Here is a 16,915-nt window from a genome sequence, read left to right as displayed (position 1 = left end):
AGAAGTGAACATGATGTGAAATGAACTTTTGCTAAGCCTCCTCATTCCCTTAGTGCTCATTTAACTCGTAAGTCTCCCATGAACATCTGCAGCTTTGCCCTCCAGTTATTTACTCACCTGTGCTTTAAATGAGAAAACTGTTCAGTATCAGCCTGGTTGGTAGTTGCTGTATGATGTAACTACAGGTATCTCAATTACTATGTAATACTCTGTTTCCAGTAATGCAAACGCTTGTAATTACTTGAATAAGTTTTATTTAAACTATGAATACTTTTTTTACACTTAAGGAATATTTAAATGGAAACCTGATTGCATTTTCTGCTATATCTTAGTGTTAAGTCAAGGCCCGTGTACAAAATCCAAAGCTGTCTTATCCCTCCTGAATTGGTTATTTTTCTACATTCGGGATGTAACTTCTTGTTACAAACTTCTGCATTGTTGAATATTTTCTATCCTTTTATAGTCCCTTTCCTTTCCATCTCAGTGCTACTCTTGGGTCTGATTTGTAACCAATGTAATCTGCATTATATTCTGTCCTAAACTAGAGCCTGGGCAGACTCATGAAATAGCAGGAAACTGTCTTTGTCTTTGAAGCACTACAGTACTTTCTTTTTGTGTCTGTTTAAACAATTGTGCCAGGAAATGCATCTTATACAGCCACTCTGGATAAGCAATATATTGTACTGTAAATATAGCAGTTGCTGTCACAACCTGGAGTTAAAATGTCTGGATGGTAACTAGTGCCTGTCTAATATACCTTGGAAAAGAGCATAGGCCTTCCTCCTATGGTGCTGTTACAAAAAACTATTCCTGTTTTGATTCTGGGAAGTTGTGAAATGTGGTGGACAAAACGTCGCTGTGTTACATTGAGATCCAAACGGTGGGTTTTGGTTTCTCTGTAAAGGATGTCCATAAAACTCACGGGGTTTGGCTTTCAGTGTAATTGTAAATAGGTAAAACTGTCTGTGTGTTTGTGTCTGAATTCCATGTGGTGATCCTAGACTGAGAGGGAGGGAGAGGGGATGCAATCAGGTGCCACTAGTTTTTGCTGACTGAAACCCACTGTAAATTAGGGAATGGTGTGGATTGCAGCCTGGCTGAGGTGTGGGAAATGAATGAAAACTATTGGGATTGGCATCGGCCTCACGGGAACGACTGAATAAATGCAATAAAAGGCTCATAGTCAACACTATTACTTTGTTCATCGCTTATTACAGATTTTTTTGTTAAAATTTTGAGTACATGAATTATGTAATTTGTAAAATGATGCTGTAGTGGAGACCTTGCCACAACACTATTAAAAATCTTCCCTCTTTGTGCAATGAGGTTTGTAGAATAGTGAGATTCTTTGGTATGTTGAATCTTCCTGATGGTGGGAATGCTGGGGCAATGTATCTCACTGTGAGCTGGTCCTTGGCTATTTGCATAACTTGGCAGTTCTGTATATTCTTTTGGCTAACTGTAAATATGAATGTTTCATAATAGCTTAGTTGAATTTTTGAGGTACAGCTGTTTGTGTGAGATTAGAAAAGTTTATTTCTAAGAACTTGTAAAAAAAAAAAAGTATTTTCAATAAAATTCCCTACCTCACCTCTATTGTGCAGAAATGATCCCATTTTCCTATATTTAATTTTTCCAACTTCATTAGGAAACACTAAGATCCCCTTTCAGTTATTGGCAAAGAGTTCTTAATTGTCATCAAATCACTCAAATAATGGAATGCTGGAAAGTCTGAGGTCTTCCTTGGTTCCTTTATTTCCATTCCATTGATCAGGTATTTGGTACCTGAAAAGCAAATTCTAGACATTTTGTGCTACCTTAAGCTGCTCCTTCTCTGTACCCTGGGGGCAGGGCCTGTGCATGGTAGTAACAGTGTGTGATGCTGGAGGGCTTTTCAGTATTATTTCTCTTTTTACAGTGAGGGGTGGGTGACAGTGCTACACCATGCAGTCTTTCTGACACCTTACAGGGAAGGGTTCCCAATCCTTGTTTTGCAGGGAAGGTGATTGGACAAATACTTTCTTTAATTTATGTAAATGCACATAAACATAATCAGTTCTAAAAATGTATGTCTTGAGCCTTGGAAGCTATGCCAGACTGAAGTAGCTAGTTAATTCCTCCTTTCTCTGAAAGGCGTAACTCCTTACACCTTAAAGAGATAATTAGTGCCAGGAACCATCTCTCCCATTGCTACTGGGAATGACTGTTTCTCTGGCTCCTGAAGTGGATATAACAAATCCAAATTAAATTTATAACCTTGATACTCAGTGCTTGGGTTTGATGCCCCTATATCCCTGCGCTTGTAAACAGCAGCATTGGTGTTGCCATTGTATCCCTGCGCTTGTAACAGCAGCATTGGTGTTGCCAGTTCAGACATTGTGTTCTTTGACAAACCTCTAAAATTTCTTAGCTGTCCCGTGGTGCAGGTCCCTGTGGGAAGGGAGAAATAGGAGAGGGAAGGCACTGGAGTGTGTCCTGGGAGCTCTTCCTTGGGAGAACTCTGGTTCTTTGCCTGTGTGCAAGAGCCAGGGGGTTTGATAGGAGCAGTGTAGACATTGCATCAGTTCCCACTGAGCTTTGTGGAACAGCACTAAATTTGAACCCAAATAATCTCAAGAGACTCTTGTATTTTTGAGGACCGGGCTCTGCTTGCTTGGAAGGAGAGGCAGATATGTGCATTTTTAGATGCAATTTTTCCATCCCGCTGCTGGTGGTAGTTCCAAGCGCGGTGTGACAGAGCTGGGTCGGCCTGCCTGGCCCCGCCCTTCTGAGACGAGCCGTGGCTGCCGTGACGCTGTGAGGGAAGCACTGGCTGCCCCTGCAGTCACACGGGCACGGGGCTGGCTGCAGCTGCTGAGAGTTGAGCTCCAAAGCTTGAGGAAGCCTGCAGTCACAGCAAGGGCTCGGCAGGCTGCATGCACTGTACTGGGTCCTTACTGGGTTCAGGAAGGAAGGCTGTAGCCTTTGAACCAGCAAAGCCTGCCCTACTCCAACACAATAAATAATGAAGCCAAGTGTGACCCTGCTCACTGAGTAGCTCAGTCTCATGAAAATCAGTTTTCAGGATTTCACACCCTTTCCCCTTGTTACATTGGATACCTGGAATTAGGGACCTGGATTCTGGTGTGGAAATCTCTGATCTCCTCAAGTAAGATATATGCAACATTAGACCTGTTTCTAGCTGCTGCACCAGACCAGCCCAAGGCTCCCCAGATTAACAGGGCTTGGTTGAGCTGTGCTGGGCCCTGAGCTCTGCTGCAAGCACAGCTCTGAATAAACTGAAATACCTTTGTTGCAAGTGCTGGCCTTAAACTGACACTTCATTCTTGAAGTCTGGATAAGCAAAAACAAAAATGTGCTTTCAAATTTTGATTAAAAACTCAGGTTCAAGTTTTACAAACCTCTAATGACTTTCAGTGATGATTTTGAGTGTAATTAACTGGATTTAGCATGACAAATTGCAAATTACTGGTTACCTTAATATTGGAAAACTCTAACAAAAGATGTTAGTTTTGCTTGTAAGCTGTGCATAAGAAGGGGGGTTTGTAATGCTGACCTTTTTTTAATTAATTGTAATTCTAGAGCATTCCCATTCTTTCCTTGCATATGACTCTCATCTCAGTTTCATTTCATGCTAAATAAACCCTCATATTTACTTTGCAGCTTTGTTGAAGACTCTACCTTAATCTGAGAAGAATTAGTACATCATGGAATTATGTACATCCCACTAGAGCTCACATGCCCAGGGCTCCTGCCTTTATTGAAGGTACTTTAACGTGAAGATACTTTAACATGATGTTGCCATGGATGTCTGGCATGAGCACCAATCGATACTCCTCAAAAAAGGACTGTTAACTGCTTGAACTTTGAAGATTACTGTGATGTTAGGATTTCTCTTATACTGGCATAATGTTCTGTCATTGTTATGTGACATTATACCTACAGAAACTATTAATAAAGAATTTTGCTAGAAGTACTGATTTCTCTTTGCTTTTATAAAGTTTAGACTTAACTCTCTGAAGTCAGGAGACTGACTACTGGAATAAAATGAAGTTTGAAAGCTATTTAAGTAGCTAAGATGTTTAGCACTCTGAGGAGAGTTGGTTTTGTCATGTTCACATTACATCGGAGCTGACACTGAGGTCAGTGTCTTGGATTCTTGAGAGCTCAGCTCTGAACAGTTGTAGGGCTGAGTGTTACTGCCTCTCTTCCTGGAGCCTGGGTGCTTACAAAGGCTAAAGATTTACCCCATTTTGATAGGAAGAAGCCTTATCAACAAAAGGACATTCTAAATTACAATACCTGCTCTTTTTTTTGCTTTATTAATACTTAACAATGCTTTTTAGATGTTATTTAATTTTGTGCAGTTAGTAGTAGCTAGTTCTACTGAGTGTAAAGACCACTGGAGTGCAAAGGGCTGTGTTCTGTCACCCAGTCACAGACAGTGCTCACTCCAGTGGTCAGAGAAACACTTCAGGTTTTCAGTGAGACTCAGCACCCCATGGGGAGGGTAAGGAAGACAGAGCCAGACTCTGCAGTGCTAGCAGTGACAGGACAAGGGACAACGGGACAACTTGACCTGTAAGACAGTCTTCAAAGATAAAATCCCTTTTACCATGAGGGGGTTAAAGACTGGAGCATGTTGCCTGGAGTGGCTGTGGAGTCTCCATCCATAATCACACTCAAAGCCAATGGGACAAGGGCCTGAGCCACCTGCTGCAGTCAGCCCTGCTCTGAGCAGTGGGCTGGACCAGAACATCTCCAGAGCCCCTTCCAACCCCAGCCTTCTGGGACCTGAAAGAGCCCACAAAATGCACTATTTCATTTAAAACAGGCAGTCCCCTGGCTTAGATCATTATCTCCTGTCACTATCACCACAGTATCCTGTGGAGATACAGGGCTGACCTATGTACATAAAACACTTATTCACCAGCTAAAAATTGAAGTGCCTATCGAGGTAAAGAAAAGGGCCCACGTGACTGAATAAAGGCCTCAGTACATTTTATGCCAGTAGATGGTCTGAGGTTCCTGTGGGATCCTCACACTCATTACTCATCTCCGAGCTGCAGAGCTCTCTGCCCATAGCTTGTTCCATAGGATTTTACAGACACTCCAGCTTACCTGGCCTGTTGCATGCCACTGATGGTGACTTTATTTTCCCTTTAAGTCTCTCCAAATACAACACAACGTGGCCTTGCGTTCACAGTGAAGGACAGGCATTGCAGAACAGGTACTCTTTAATCACTGCTGCTAGAACAGACTCCTTGAACACGACTGCTCTCCAGTATTTCTGCTGCCACGTTAAAGTCCAGTTCCTTCTGGTCTTTTTTCCACAAGTGAAAATCTTTTCCATGGAAAATACATGCTCACTTGGCAAGAGCTTTGAAAAATTCACAGTCCTCCTTTCACAAAGGGATGGTCCAGCAGCTGCAGAGCAGAAGGCCGTTCGTGTTGATCTCTGCATTGAAGGTTCCACAAATCAGTATATAAAATGAATATGTATGCCTGTGATGTAAAACCTAATTCAAAAACCTGTAAAAACCTAATTGCAAAATTAGCCTTTATTATTATTATTTATTCATTCACTTCTCATTTTTAGGGGTTTTTTTTAAAGCTGATAGAAAGGAAGGGAGGCTTGAGGGGAAAAGACTGTTGGAATTTATGAATTATAAAATGAAAATATTTTGTTATTAAATAAATCATTAATTATTCCCCTGAATTCCTTGCAAATCTTTGAATAATTCTGCTGATTTGGCTATTTCAGGTGCACCAACAATGTATTTAAAAAAGGTGATAATTATCTGTTTGAGCCTCTGTCAAACAGGTTGTCCTGTCATCTCCAACCAATGTCATGCATTTTAAGAAGCCCATGGCTTTGTTTAAAACAAAACAAACACCACAAAAATAATTCTTATAATGTGTGAATGCTAGTGGTTTGGGGGTTTACAGAGAGAACTTTATGTTTCTAGTAAGTATGTGTTTCCTGGACTGGCAGTGATAATAGATTTTTCCACTGCAGAAGACAAGAATTAAGTGAAAGCTCTTCCATTCAGAATACTGTCCTTAAAACAATTTGTCTGACATAGACCAAACTCAAACAATACTGGAACAGCAAAGCATACCAAAGAAATTTATCAAATGTTTTCTCCAAAACTCAACGGTGCCATGTTTTTGCATGAAAATTACAGTGAAAGTAAATGCTGAGTATAAGGCCTACAACAAGAGAATCTGTGAGGGCTTTTTTTATACCATTATAAAGAGTAAAGCTCTTTTATATATACTTTTATCTAAAGGCTTTCCTGAAATGCTGAAAAGCCCATGCATTTACAACAAAATCATATGTACCACAGCCTAAGCTCCCATGAGAATACAAACTCCTTGCATCTTCCCTCTCATTCTGCAGTTCAGAGCCTCCATACCTGGTTAAGCAGGCGTGCACAAACTCCACGGCGGCGCTGGAGAAGCGATCGGGCAGGGCCGGCATCAGCCCCCGGTGGGCGCCGATGTAGAACATGGCTGCCACCCTGTCCATGGAAGCCAGAGGGGGTTTGCCTGTTGCCATCTCGAACACGGTGCAGCCCACGCTCCAGATGTCAGATTTCCTGCCGTAGCCAGAGTCATTGATCACCTCTGGAGCCATCCAGTAGGGAGTGCCGTGCACAGAGCGCAGCAGCTCGCCGCGGGTGCCGCTGAGGCTGGCCCAGGCCAGGCGCCTGGCGCAGCCAAAGTCGATCAGCTTGATTACCCCGGTGGGCATGAGCATCACGTTGTTGCCTTTGATGTCTCTGTGGACCACGCAGTTGTCGTGTAAATATGCAACCCCTTGTAGAATTTGCTTGGTGTATTTACACAGGACAACTTCTGGCAACGGGCCGAAGCGATGCAGAATACTGGAAATGGAGCCACCGGGAACAAACTCCATGAATATGCTTAAAATGTTGGCTTCCAGGCAAGTTCCTAAATAAGTTACAATATTTACATGCTTCAATGTCTTCAAAAGATCAACTTCCTCATGGAACTTCTGATACTCCTTTTCTGTAGTGAGTTGATCTGATGTATCCAAAACCACCTGTTTTACAGCTATTAACTGTCCCTGGCTTGTCAGACCACAGTACACCTACAGTGAAACCAGCACGTATCAAAACAAGACACGAGACAAAACTTGAGTATTTACTTATCTTAAATAAAATCTTTGTGCTTGTCATGTTTCATATCTCACTGTATAATCCAAAATATTTAACCCATTTACTGAATAGGACAGCAGCTATTTTTGAGATAAGGTGTAGCTCAATGATGACCAACACATCTCAGCATATTCAGACATTAACTTACCGTGCCATAGGCTCCCTTTCCAAGGACTTCTCCTCTTGTCCACATGATAGGATCTTTGGTTGTTAAACTGCTTCTTGGTAATTTAGTAGATTCATCAAAATTTAGAAGGCCCTTTTCTTCATTTGAAGCCAAAAAGTAATTCTGCTTGAAAGATGATGGTCAGTATGGGGAGAAAGCAATGAGGAAAAGACAGACTTCATTTGGTCCCCCCTTTTTCATAAGGAGTAATTTTTCCTGGCATGACTTTACTTTATAGATATTTATATATATAAATTGCCCAGGTCATCGATTGAATTGCTATACCAGGTAAAACTGTATAAATATTTTCAAGTATAAATCACAACAGTGCATAACCAGAAGGTTACAGCATGACATCTTCTTCCATTGACATAAGAGCACTTAAAAGAGCAGCTTACACTCTCTGTTTTGGTCTCACAGTTTGCTAAGCTGAAGGGTGAATATGGCCATCATCATGCTCTAAGTAACACATGCAACACAAGTCTGATGAAAATAACAGGCCAGGACTTCCCAGGAAGAAGAGACTGCTTCAGAAAGATAGCAGTAATTGTCCCATTTAGCCATGGGTCTCCCTGGGAGAAGTGAGAACACAGCTATAATTGACACCTGTGTCTGCAGAAGCACAAGGGAGTGTATCAGGATGTCGTGAAAGACATTTCCTTATAAATGTAATTTATATGGACAAAGAGCTAACAGGACCAAGGAGAAGCAGTACTGGTAGAGAAATACCTTAGTAGGTGAAGGCATGCAGCTGACTTGGGGGCCAAAATCTGAGCCTTCTGTGCTTGAAGTTTTGATTAAGGATGAATTAAACAGGGTAAGTCCGTCTGATAAACAAATACTTATGGTTCATATCTATAAAAGTATCTAGTTGCACTCAGAGAGTCAAGGTAATTGCTCTCCTGGGTATGCAAGACTATTTGTAGTATCTTTTCATGTTCCTGTCCAGATCTCCAGCTCTTGCCTTGCCCAAAACCTTTTTTATACAAGCTCTTGAATTAAAACAGCCTATTCTCTTTATTCACTGCAATTTGTCCATTTCTATAAGCTTTGGCACCTAATCCTGTCATGCCCTAGTCCCTTCTAGCTTGCATCCTGCCATGCAGCCTCTAACACAGATATATTCAACAGAGCCCTGGAACAATCAGTGGGCAGCTGGCCCAAGGAAAAGAGACTTGATAAATCTCTTTAATAAGCACATGTTTCCCATTTTTCATCCAAACGTGTGTGAAACATCACTCAAATTATTTAGCAAGTTACAAGAAGAAATTACTTTTACCTTCTCTAGAGCACTATTTATTACTGCTCCAGCTCCATTCATCATGTTCTCCTCCTCTTCACTCTGTGTGTTCTGTATTTTAGAACACGTATTTTTTGTTCTTGAAGAGTTGGTGTCTTTTTCTTCAAGCATTAGCAATTCTTTGGCCAGACAACAAAGCAACTCATCAGTCACATCCTTAGTATCTGACCAAGAAGAAATGTTTTGACTTGTCTGGGAACTGGGGCTTTTGGTATTTTTTGTCCAAATCACTGAAGCCTGAGTCAATTCATTTGCCAAACCACTGTTTTGAGGTGTGTTTGCACAACTGTGATCTAATATTTTTGTAGGGGACTGACATCCCAGTCTATCTGAAAAGGTCAGCTCACTTTTACTGACAGACTTGGAGTCCTGGTGTGATTCCCAGCCTTTGCCACCATCCATATCCCCCCTGCACTGGGGCACACAGTGGTTCTGCTCTGCTGTTACCAGACTGCCACTTGGAGCAACACATTCTCTGCAGCCTTGATCACTGAACTGAAGGAGATCCTGGCTGCAGGCAGCAGCTCTCTGATGGCTGGATTTATCCTGGCTGTCTAATGACTGCTCCAAAGAAACTTCTTTAATAGTTGAGAGGTTTGAATTTGTAAACATTTCATTTTGCTTAGTTGACTGTGAAAGCTCTTCCAAAAATGTGAGCTGATGATCCATGTCTCCATGGAACAACGTTGTGCTACTCAAGGTGTGTGTTTGAAAATCCAAGTCAGAAGTTGTTGCATTATCTTGGTCTGTGTTGCTGTCTCTCAACTTGGTCCTTCTATCCTTTGTGATCAAACCTTTCTGCTTTTGTTTAGCACCAGGTATGGTCTTCTTTGGCTTGGAATGTGTTTTCTTTTGAGTGTTTCTGACTTTGCTGCTTTCTCCTCCTTTACTGCAGGTAGATCTGCAGGTGCATCTTTCTGGTGGAAGAGAATAAACACCTTCATAAAACCTGCCCTTGTGCTGATCGAGGTCTTTCATGCGGGAATAGACAGGAGTTCCAAACATTTCATAAATACCTGGGCCTTGGTCATCTGAATTTATTATTTTGAACATGTCAGTGTATTTCAGGTCTACAAAATCTGAAGCAGAGGGTGCACATGGCAGACAAAGTGGAGTAACATGTTTCTTTAAGACAGCTGAATTTTTGCAGCTGCAGGAACAACTTTGCTTTTTGATTTTCTGAGCACTCTGAGCAACGTGGCCTTTGTGTCCTTGAGTGTTTTTTTTCTGACGCTTCATGGAAGTCTCAGATTTCACTTGTGTCAGTTCCAAAGATGGAAAAATCTGACTCTTGGCATTTGATTTTCTGATAACCTCATCAGAAGCAATTAAGTCTTCAGATACTTTTATCTTATTATTAATTTTAGATTTTGATGAATATTTATTTCTATTCATCTTTATTTTATTATTGCCATTTTCTTTGTGAGCAAGAACACTGAGGCTCTGAGGAACATGAGGCAGGGTACAGAGACCACCCTTTTTTGTGGTAGGTTGTTCAGCAGTGTGTGGTTCCCTGGCTGGCTCTTGTTCAGAGAGCATAACATGAGCAACAGCTACAAGCTCGTATTGGTCCTCTGAAGTTCCTTCTGACATAGCTTCTTTTTCTATTTCAGATTCAGAGAGACATACTTGATTTTCTGACTGTTTTCCAGAGCGATCTTGAACTTCTACTCTGGGAATTACTGCAACTACAGAATTATCTTCCAAGGCTTGGTAGGCCTTTATCACTTCATTTTTACAGGAAGAATCTAAATCCTGATTGTAAAGCACAAGGTTGGCACTCTCAGCATCTCCCTGTGGTTTAAAATCCAGCATCATTTCTGCAGCATTTTCTTCTTCCAGATCAGTGCTACAGCAATTCTCTGCTCTGTTTTGCTTACTGCCAGCTCTTGAGGCATTGCTGTTGCTGGACACTGTAAATGCTGTCTGGGCTGTAAACATGCCACGGTTCACCAGAGCACTGCTGGAGCTCAAGTGGGGATGACTCTGATCCCAGAACCTGGCTTGGGTCAGAAGACTGATGTTCTCACAAAGCACTGAACACTGGAATTTCACCTGGCTCTTCTTCTCAGTGTGGATTGCTACATCAGCTTCCCTCCGTTTGAAATGGCTTTGGATTTCTTCCTTCTTGTTATTGAGGTACTTATCACAGTTATTAATGCTGAAGTAGTACAGGTGCTTCACGGGAGTGAACTTATCAGAAATTGTGGCCATGATCAATTCTGATGACTTTTCACTGTGCCTATTTAAGAAGTTGTCTAACTGATACTGATAAAATTTAATAACTGGTTTTATAGGCTGAGGAATAGTGTTCATAATATTTAAAATATGTTTTATGTTTCTGCTTTCAATGACAATATCATCCTTTAGAGGAGCAAGATGAATTGTTCTTACAGACTGACATGTCACTGGTGGCAAATGAAACTGTAATTTCCATAGAAAAACATTAATAGTGTGCTACACCACAGATACAGGTAAAAACTAATCTCTAAAGAGACAAGTAGACTCAGGAAAAAAATTAGAAAGTTATTATTCTTTCATACATTCCTATATTAAACCTAATATGAAGTATAATATCAGACTCCTGAGAAAATACATTATTTTTTGCACATTACTTGCATTAATTTTCTCAGATCCCGAACTATTTCTAAGTATTTCTTAGTTTGGAAAGTGGGATCTTTTGCTTCAAGGCACAAGTCATTTGCCATGATTTAGAACCAGTACGTTTTGTCCAGGCGTGCAAATCCTCTAGTCAGTTATTAACTCTGTCTTGTGGCACCTCACATATTTGCTACAGGAATTCAAAGGCTGGGCAGTGGCTTCATGTGCCAGAGCTCCTCTCTCGCTGTGCACTCTCCCTGAATGAGAGCACCACTCTAATGCTGATATTTGAAATCTCTTTATGTAACCCTCCAACATGTGCTGACACCATTATTTATATTCCCAATGGAATCAGAGCTCATGTGAGCAATTTTTCAAAAGGAAAACCAGACCATTATAACAGAACGCTATTGCATCCCTGGAGAAAACAATTCTAACAAGTTATTTATAGATTTTAAGGTACATTATATTAAATCAAAACACATAGATCCATGTTAAATGGCACAGATTTAGCTCACAGTTTTAGGTACACTGGAGGACAGAACAGTCTGCACTTGATTTGTAGTGAAGTGAAATGGATAAAACCCAAGGCAGCTGACACAGAAGTGTGCTGGGTCAGGGATGTGTTTTACTATTCCTCCCTTCTCCCCATCACATTTGTTGAAAGGTACCATGTACATTTGAAGGAGTACAGATCAGAGGAACTGAGAACTTTGTCTGGACTATTCAGATGAACAGTGAGAACGATTTTCTGAAAATAGTATTTCTGTTGTTTATTTTATAGGAAAGGAATATTTTTATGCAAATGAATGCAATAGAAATAATCACACAGTCATCTGCTCTGAGTGCTCATTTGCATGTCTATATTCAACATCAGTTTGCAATCTGCAGGCAATTTTTGTTTGCATTCCAAGGGCAAACTGAGGTTTGAACATGCCAGGAAAAGCAATGCGTTGGTTTGAAATTCTCAGTTCTGAAGGCTTTGTCCAGCCTGCATGGCACTAATATGAATGCTCCGTTTATCCCAAAGGATACACTTCTAGAAACCACCAAAGTCCAAGACATGAAATAAAGCTGCATTAAATCACACCAAGGCCAGCTAAATTATTTTTCTTAAATATTTCCCTCCACTTGAAATGTTCTGGGTTTTTTCCATAACCCTTTTTATAATCCTGGGTCAGAACTCTTGCTCCAACTTCTATGCTTCACTTTTTTCCTGTGATCAGTTGTATTCTGTGATGGTTCACTGAAGTTTACATCTAATTCAATGAGTTGAGTCATTTTCTACAAAAGGCTATTAATTAATATACATGAAGGCCAAATTCTAAATACAGTATATTTAAAGTGGAGTGAAGCATTGAGATGTAAAATTGTGAGCCTGTTTCCAGGTATAAAAATCTTGTGTAATCCTATTTACACTTTTCACAAAATCTCATGTCAAGTATGTTTAATTCTAAAAGACTATTTTTTATTTGCTAACACAGTAAATTTCATCAATCATCTCATATCAAGACTACTTTAGAATTTAACTTCAATTTTAAATTACCATTTGAAAGACATTTTGGGGGTTTTGGCAAAACTAGACATCTAATTTAACAAATAGAATGCACATTTTAATTAATTTACATATTTCTAAAGGTTTTATATCTTTTGAACTTTTAGCCTTTTATCTCCAGAAGTCCCTGATATAACATCTTATTGATCATTTGTTGATATACACCTCAAGATTTGCTGACACACATATATATAAAATAAATGTAGAAATATTTCACATTCTTAAAAAAAAAAAAAAAACCACCTGAGACTAAGCAAACTACCTACACTACTTTGGTATTTCTGTTTTTAAGATTTTGAAAGGATATAATACTTTTGCCAGTGATAATTTTTTACATAACGTCCTCTTACCTCAGATTTCTTGTTCCTGGTTTTTAGCATTTTTACAGATAACCCTTAAAAATCAAAACAAATGAAATATCAATTTGATGTTTTTAAACAGACTACAATTCACATTTATAAATTAATTTCAAATTGTAGTGTTCAGGGGATCAAGGATCTGTCTCTGGTTGCAGGACTGCTACAAATCTGCAGTGCAGAAAAAAGTTGCAGGTTGGAATTTAGTTGTGATACTGAACTTCACAATTCCATTTTCCATAGAAAACAATAAAATACTATCATTTTAAAATATTTTGACACTAATAATTCAAAGAAATGCTTCTCGGTTGTAGATGTTTGCTAACCACAGTATGTAGCTAATTAATACTGCCAGTATAAGGGAGAAAGATGTCATCTCTCCAGGCACAGAGAATCACACTCCACATTTGTGGCTCAGTTTCACTGCACAGTACCAAGAATGGTGAAGTTTGTCATTGCTTCTCTTTATCTCCTTCATCCTACACACACACACAAACTTGTAATTAAAGAAGAGAGTTGGCATGGCTGAAGTCACCCCGAAGACAGCAAAAGGCACAAAGGCAATATGATAACAATATACAAATTTATATAAAACTTGTGACTTTTAAAATGGAACTTACCTTGTTGTATTTGTGCTTTTATTATCTGGAAAGTATCAAAATCCACAAATGCTGTTGAAACGTTAGATTCTGGGCATGAGGTCTGTAGCAGAAAGCTGAAGTCAAAGCCACATCTCATGTCCTCTTTCTTTGAGGAGAAAGGTAAAGAAGCGTGATGTCTCTTGGGTAATGCTGTCTGATTTCTACTTGGAAAACATGCCACTTGTTGGTCTGGCCACGCTCTGGATGTTGGTGCAATTTGGCTAAAAGGCAAAACAAAACCAACCAAAATACAGAGCAAAAATAAGTGGAAGGAGCCAGTTCCAACAATCATATGGCTGGTGAATAATGTGACCATGAGGTTTGTAAGATCCCAGAATGCCAAAGTGCCTTTTCTTTATTTATCTGAGAGGCTGTGACTCTCCCTGGAAATAGCAGACTGCAATGCAGAGGTTGACTACAAGTGAGATTGAATGACAAACCATGTTAACCAAGCAACAAGAGAAATGTAAAAACATATTGTTCACCTTCCCCTTGACAAGAATTGATTGCTTCCAGCGTGTAGTTTTCGTGAATCATCGGGAGAGTGTGTCAGAAGAATTCTGAAGACCAGATGTGCCTTTGTTACTTACAAAATACGCTACAGCCTGCCTGAAAAAATGGAGGCTGTGTGGACAAGCCTCAGTTTTGTGTCACCTGTTTTCTGAAGAATGAAAAACGTGGATTTTTTTTATTTTTATTGTACCAAATAATTTGTTCACCTAATGCAATATCCTGCCTCCAGCAGTGGCCAATCATTGATATTGGGAAGAGATAAACACTACACAACATAGAGAGCTGCATATAATGTCTGGGAAATAGTTTTCTTATTCAGGCTACTACCTTCTTTGTTGTCATTTGTGCACACCCAACTGCAAATTAAATACTGATGCTTCTTACCTGGTTTTCCCCAGAGCTTTTTCTGACTGATGCATTTCTTCCATTATGTTGTCTGCATTCTGAAAAGCAAGAACACTTCCACAACCTGCAGTAATACATCAATATTTGCATAAAAGCAGTTTAATTCCAGTATCACATGGCAAACAAAGTTATTTTGGGGCATTAAAACATTATTATAAAGAAGTATCAGGAAAGGAAACAAAAGCAAGTTATATTTCACTCATTCTTGTAATTTATTGATATGTTAATATATAATTTTGAATTCTTTTTATTTTTTAGGTAAGTTTATTAATTCAATGGGCTACAAAAGCAAAGAACATCTTTAAAAAGCCAGTTACAGCTCCTATCTCAGGAGAACAGAAATAGAAGACAAATATTGACAGAAACTCTACAGAAGTAGAGCATTTAAAAATATGAAAAACAGACCAAATCATAGGCCTTTACAAAGGTAGAAACTTACTCTTTGACTTTGTATTTTTTATGTTTGCTAAGCTTTGACAAATAGCCAAATTTCAAGTTGTTACTGTACTTTTCCAGCTTCAGATCTACATTTTACACTTTAAATATGTAAGCTTTGGGTTAGACTACCTTTTTTGCTTCTCCTCTTATTTTGTTTGTTGTCAGACATACTGTCCTTAAATGTATTCATGCCCAGAAACCTGAAAAGAAAACTGTTAGTTTATTTCCAATTCACTACAAAGTATACAAAGCGTTACATTATATTTAATTATTTAAGAGACAAAAGTAAGACAAAAGCATTTTAAAAGTACTTGAAATTATTCAAAGCACTACAATTTAGCATCTAATCATCTAATCCCTTTCCTGTGAATGCACAGAACCGAAGAGCTCAGAAAGTTTTTAGAAGTAAAACCACAACATATGCTATGTATTGAACTTGACTTGAAAAGGCTTTACTCTTAATTAGAAGATTTTAATGTACTTTTCCTATGACTAATCAGCAGAAACTGTGGGAAAGGAGCAAGCTGCCACCCTCCTGGTCAGTACAGCTGTGTGTGGGTAATACTGACCCTGACACAGTCACCACTCTTCTTGGCTGTGGTGAGTGTGCTGGGAGCTGCTTCAGAATTCTAAAACCACCAACCCTCTTTTCCAAGAGTAAACTCTGACTCTAACAACACCATAAGATGACAGTGGCATAAACAACACAGAACAAACCCAAAATGCAGACTGGGAAAGAAGAAATATGAGAGGGTTAAATCAAAGGATTGGGAGTTTTGAAATTCTAGAAAGCTAATTCTCAAAAGAATATGAATCCCAGTTAATAGTTTTGATGGATTTGGGAGTCTTCCTGAAAAACACAGTGAACTTCAGTTTTTCAAGTGGTAAGAACACAGATCAAAGACAGTGAAATTAGCCATAGAGGTAGCTATAGAAGCCAGAACTCTTGATGTCTCATGCTAAAGGCCAGATAATCCCTTACAATGTTCATCCCATTATGTTCGCCTGTTAAGAGTCAAATGGTGAACTTCCTAAAAACTTCCCTTTTTTTCTTTTTTTTTTTTTGATACACAAGAAAAAAAAAACCCTTCAAAATAAAAACTGTAAATGTTCTCTAAAAAGGCAGAATCTTACACATCTTACCTGGCTCTTCAGCAGAGAAATGTGAAAGAGGCACAGCAATCCAAAGGGAAATTAGAAAGCATTTTCATCTCGCAGCTGTCTTCCTCCGCTGGCCAGCGAGGAATTCGACAGCAAAGTCACACACTTTGGTTTTATTTTCGGCTGTTTCCCTGAGCTCGGGGCACACAGGAGCCATTCCCGAGGCAGCTCCTCTGCAGGCGCCCGGGCTGGTGAGTTTACACGGCGTCGCCCAGGTAACCCCCTCAGCCGGGGGAATTGGGCTTGCGGGAGTTTAATTCAAAGAGCAGCAGTGACCTATGGAAACAAACACAGCCGAGCTGAACCGCAGCACTTCAGGCTCGAATCACGAGTTCTCTCAGCACACAAACCAAACCCTATTTCTAGCTTATGTTTACCTCCGTTTATACTTCTAGTACCTGGTATGTTTCCACGTCATTTTTGCTTCGCACTCAGTCCCCTCACGAGTATTTATAATTTCCTTTCTAGCCGCAGATTTTAAGGGTATTTCCTCTTTTTTAAAGTTACAGACTTTTAAGGGACAAGACAGGATAAAAGAGGTAGAGTGGGCTCAAGCTCAGTTAAAAGGGTGTTTAAGGGAGCTGCTTTGCTGAAC

The 16,915-nt window shown here is 39.7% G+C and overlaps 2 protein-coding genes across 6 annotated transcripts in view; one reads left to right on the top strand and one right to left on the bottom strand.

Annotated features, from left to right (window-relative positions):
* Positions 1–1,610, top strand: part of CCNT2 (cyclin T2) — a 23,716-nt gene extending 22,106 nt beyond the window's left edge. For all 5 annotated transcript variants that reach the window (XM_038142763.1, XM_038142764.1, XM_038142766.1 and 2 more), the window contains one exon: positions 1–1,610. This exon is cut by the window's left edge. The gene's annotated coding sequence lies outside the window, so the exon portion shown is untranslated.
* A 726-nt stretch (positions 1,611–2,336) lies between these two features.
* Positions 2,337–15,355, bottom strand: MAP3K19 (mitogen-activated protein kinase kinase kinase 19). The gene is made up of 8 exons (XM_038142762.1): positions 15,289–15,355; positions 14,701–14,785; positions 13,783–14,024; positions 13,157–13,200; positions 8,630–11,074; positions 7,333–7,476; positions 6,420–7,117; positions 2,337–5,458 (listed from the first exon to the last, which is right to left on the bottom strand). Exons 1-8 carry the CDS (start codon positions 15,347–15,349, stop codon positions 5,392–5,394), a joined length of 3,786 nt encoding a protein of 1,261 aa, XP_037998690.1. The 5' UTR covers positions 15,350–15,355; the 3' UTR covers positions 2,337–5,391.
* Positions 15,356–16,915: the final 1,560 nt, after the last annotated feature.

The sequence above is a fragment of the Motacilla alba genome, chromosome 7 (genome assembly GCF_015832195.1).
Source record: "Motacilla alba alba isolate MOTALB_02 chromosome 7, Motacilla_alba_V1.0_pri, whole genome shotgun sequence".
In the NCBI taxonomy this organism is placed as follows: domain Eukaryota; kingdom Metazoa; phylum Chordata; class Aves; order Passeriformes; family Motacillidae; genus Motacilla; species Motacilla alba.
The sequence above is the reverse complement of the archived record's forward strand: the minus strand, read 5'-3'. Positions and strand labels throughout refer to the sequence as shown.